Source organism: Notothenia coriiceps, unplaced genomic scaffold, assembly GCF_000735185.1.
Source record: "Notothenia coriiceps isolate Sejong01 unplaced genomic scaffold, NC01 NC01_scaffold00029629, whole genome shotgun sequence".
In the NCBI taxonomy this organism is placed as follows: Eukaryota; Metazoa; Chordata; class Actinopteri; order Perciformes; family Nototheniidae; genus Notothenia; species Notothenia coriiceps.
Window position 1 is genome coordinate 1,869 of NW_011362330.1, and position 2,780 is coordinate 4,648.

At 42.1% G+C, this 2,780-nt stretch overlaps 1 protein-coding gene across 1 annotated transcript; it reads right to left on the reverse strand.

The window, feature by feature from the left end:
* Positions 1-222: 222 nt before the first annotated feature.
* Positions 223-1,363, reverse strand: LOC104958993 (solute carrier family 2, facilitated glucose transporter member 4-like; the record flags this gene model as incomplete). The annotated part of the gene is made up of 4 exons (XM_010786839.1): positions 223-667; positions 803-1,006; positions 1,082-1,183; positions 1,259-1,363. Coding segments are annotated over 4 exons (618 nt in total), but the record flags the coding sequence as incomplete, so codon positions are not given.
* Positions 1,364-2,780: the final 1,417 nt, after the last annotated feature.

Below are 2,780 nucleotides of genomic sequence, written 5' to 3' on the forward strand. Positions count from 1 at the left end.
TTATAGTTTAATCTTGTACTAATGTACATTCCCAAATATATTGAAGTGACTGTTATTTTGATTATTGTAGCATGCGGTAAGCAGAGCAAAGTCATATCACTTTTAACAGAGGTCAAAATTATGTATTGAAGTTACATTTACTTTTTTAAATATGAAAATGAATTTATATTCCAAGTCTTCTTCTTCTTTTTCTTCATATTAGTATTATTAATTATGCAGCAGTACATTCTAGTCTCTCACTCTCCCTTTAACCCACTATTAGATGCCATTTTTACTTACGTTAGAATACCTACAGACGGAGCCCACAGTTACTAACAGTGATAGCAAGCCATCCAACTTTATCACAGTCTGTAGAGTAATACTGACCCTAACATTAGTTTATGGCATACGAGAAACACGATAATACTGTCCTAAAAGTAAAAACGTGGCTGCAGGTGAGTGTGTGCATGAACAGCAGTGTTTAAAGGTCAGGGTCATCTCCCCTGAGGGTGTTGAACTCTTCAGGGGCAGAGTACTTGCCAGCGCCCAGACCTGCAGACTTCCGGAAGCCTGCTGTGATTTCATCGAAGCTGCGGCCCTTAGTCTCAGGAACCTTAAAGTAGGTGAAGGTGAAGAAGCCGAGCAGCAGGATGGTGAAGATGATAAAGACGTAGGGGCCACAGAGTTGCTGCGGGACAGCCAAGGCAAACATCATTTCATTTGAATTATGGGCCCCACATATAGTATGTACAGTATATGCAGCGCAGCAGCGAATGGACTTTCTGGAATGTTCAATATACTCTTGAATCAAAGCTTTTCTTACCTCAACATACGGGAAGCTTATCCCCACCAAGAAGTTGGCAGACCAATTAGAGAAACCAGCGACTGCAATAGCAGCTGGCCGGGCCCCCTGGCTGAAGAGCTCAGCCACGATGAACCAGGGGATGGGGCCGGGGCCAATTTCAAAAAAGGCTACAAAACTGAAGATGGCCCCAATGCTGACATAGGACATCCATTTGAGCTGGTCCTGAAAACATAGGACTTTCCGTCACCTTCTTTAAAAATCTCTATGGATTCAGTAAAGATGATCTGAAACACTTACCAACAACGCCATGGCAACCGTCAGAAAAACAGCTGAAACTGCCATTCCCATCAAACCTGTGAGGTGAAGCGGTCTCCTGCCCACACGCTCCACCACAAACAGCTGATGAGAAGAGAACGTATCTTATCAGAATGAAATGTCTGAGGCTTGCTGTGTATGTGTTCAGCTGAGACTTACAGACACCAGGGTGAAGGCGGTGTTCACCACTCCTGCACCAATAGTTGCATAGACCGGCAGGGGCACACCCGCTCGCTCGAATATCCCAGTGGAGTAGTAAAACACCTGAACACCATGACATAACACAGGAATCAGTTTTTTACATTTTAACATTGTGTGTGTTAGTGTGTGTATACATTCAGGCCTGAGGATATTTATTCTTTGTAACACCTCCTGCTCTGGGCCCACCCAAATGTTGGAAATTATTACATAACCTCCACAGGTGGACAATTCTGCATCGATGCAGTGACAGAATGTAATATATTTTAGTATAGTATCGTTGCTTCTGGGCACATAATGGATTTTATTAACTCGATGTGAAGCAGGAACTGGACAAGACATGCTGTGTGTAAAGTCTGTTACACAGAAATCAAATCGGTCGGTGACGCTTGACTTTTAAGAAACATATTAAGAAAGTATCTAATACCATTAAAATCAACTTGCAAAATGTTAAACAAATCAGACCCTTCTTAACTATCAATGCTGCAAAGTCATACCTCCACTGTATGATTCTATCCCACATTGAATACTGTTTGACAAACTGGTCGTTTGCTTGTGCCACAAACCTGAAACCAATAGAACAGCTGTACAAGAGAGCTATCAAGGTGTTTGACAGAAAGCCACATTCATACCACCACTGTACCATCCTTGAAAAACACAATTTCTTGAGCTTTGACAATTTTAAGTCTTTTAAAAGTATGTGTTTTTTGTATAGATGTTTACATGGAATGGCCCCCCCTCCCTTCGGGGAATTCATCCACAAAAAACACACTGGACGCTGCACTAGGTCAGAAACCAGAGGAGACTGTAAAGTCCACCATAGACGGACAACTTTTGGACAAAATGTCCTCTCCATTAAAGGCAGCTCATTCTGGAATAGCCTCCCAACTGAGATATGGGATTGTCCCACTCTCAATAGCTTCAAAGGTCAACTCAAAGAATGGTTGAGAAACAACCAGACGTGTAATGACTGCTAAATGCACTTTTATACAGGGGTATCTCCTGTTGCACTTTATGTAACACTTTTATCTTATCTTGCACTGTATATATCATAGCTGCTACATTGTACTGCCATGTGTTAATGCTGTACTGCTCATGCTCTTCCTGCATATCACGTATTTATTTTTGCTATGTATATAAATGTCATGTTCTTATACAATTGCAAGAAAATGTGAACCCTTTGGAATTACCTGGATTTCTGCATAAGTTGGTCATAAAATGGAGGAAGCCTGCTGTCCAGAAAAAACATTGCTGCACGTTTGAAGTTTGCAAAAGAGCACCTGGATGTTCCACAGTACTACTGGCAAAATATTCTGTGGACAGATGAAACCAAAGTTGAGTTGTTTGGAAGGAACACACAACGCTATGTGTGGAGAAAAAAAGGCACAGCACACCAACATCAAAACCTCATCCCAACTGTGAAGTATGGTGGAGGGAGCATCATGGTTTGGGGCTGCTTTGCTGCCTCAGGGCCCGGACAGAT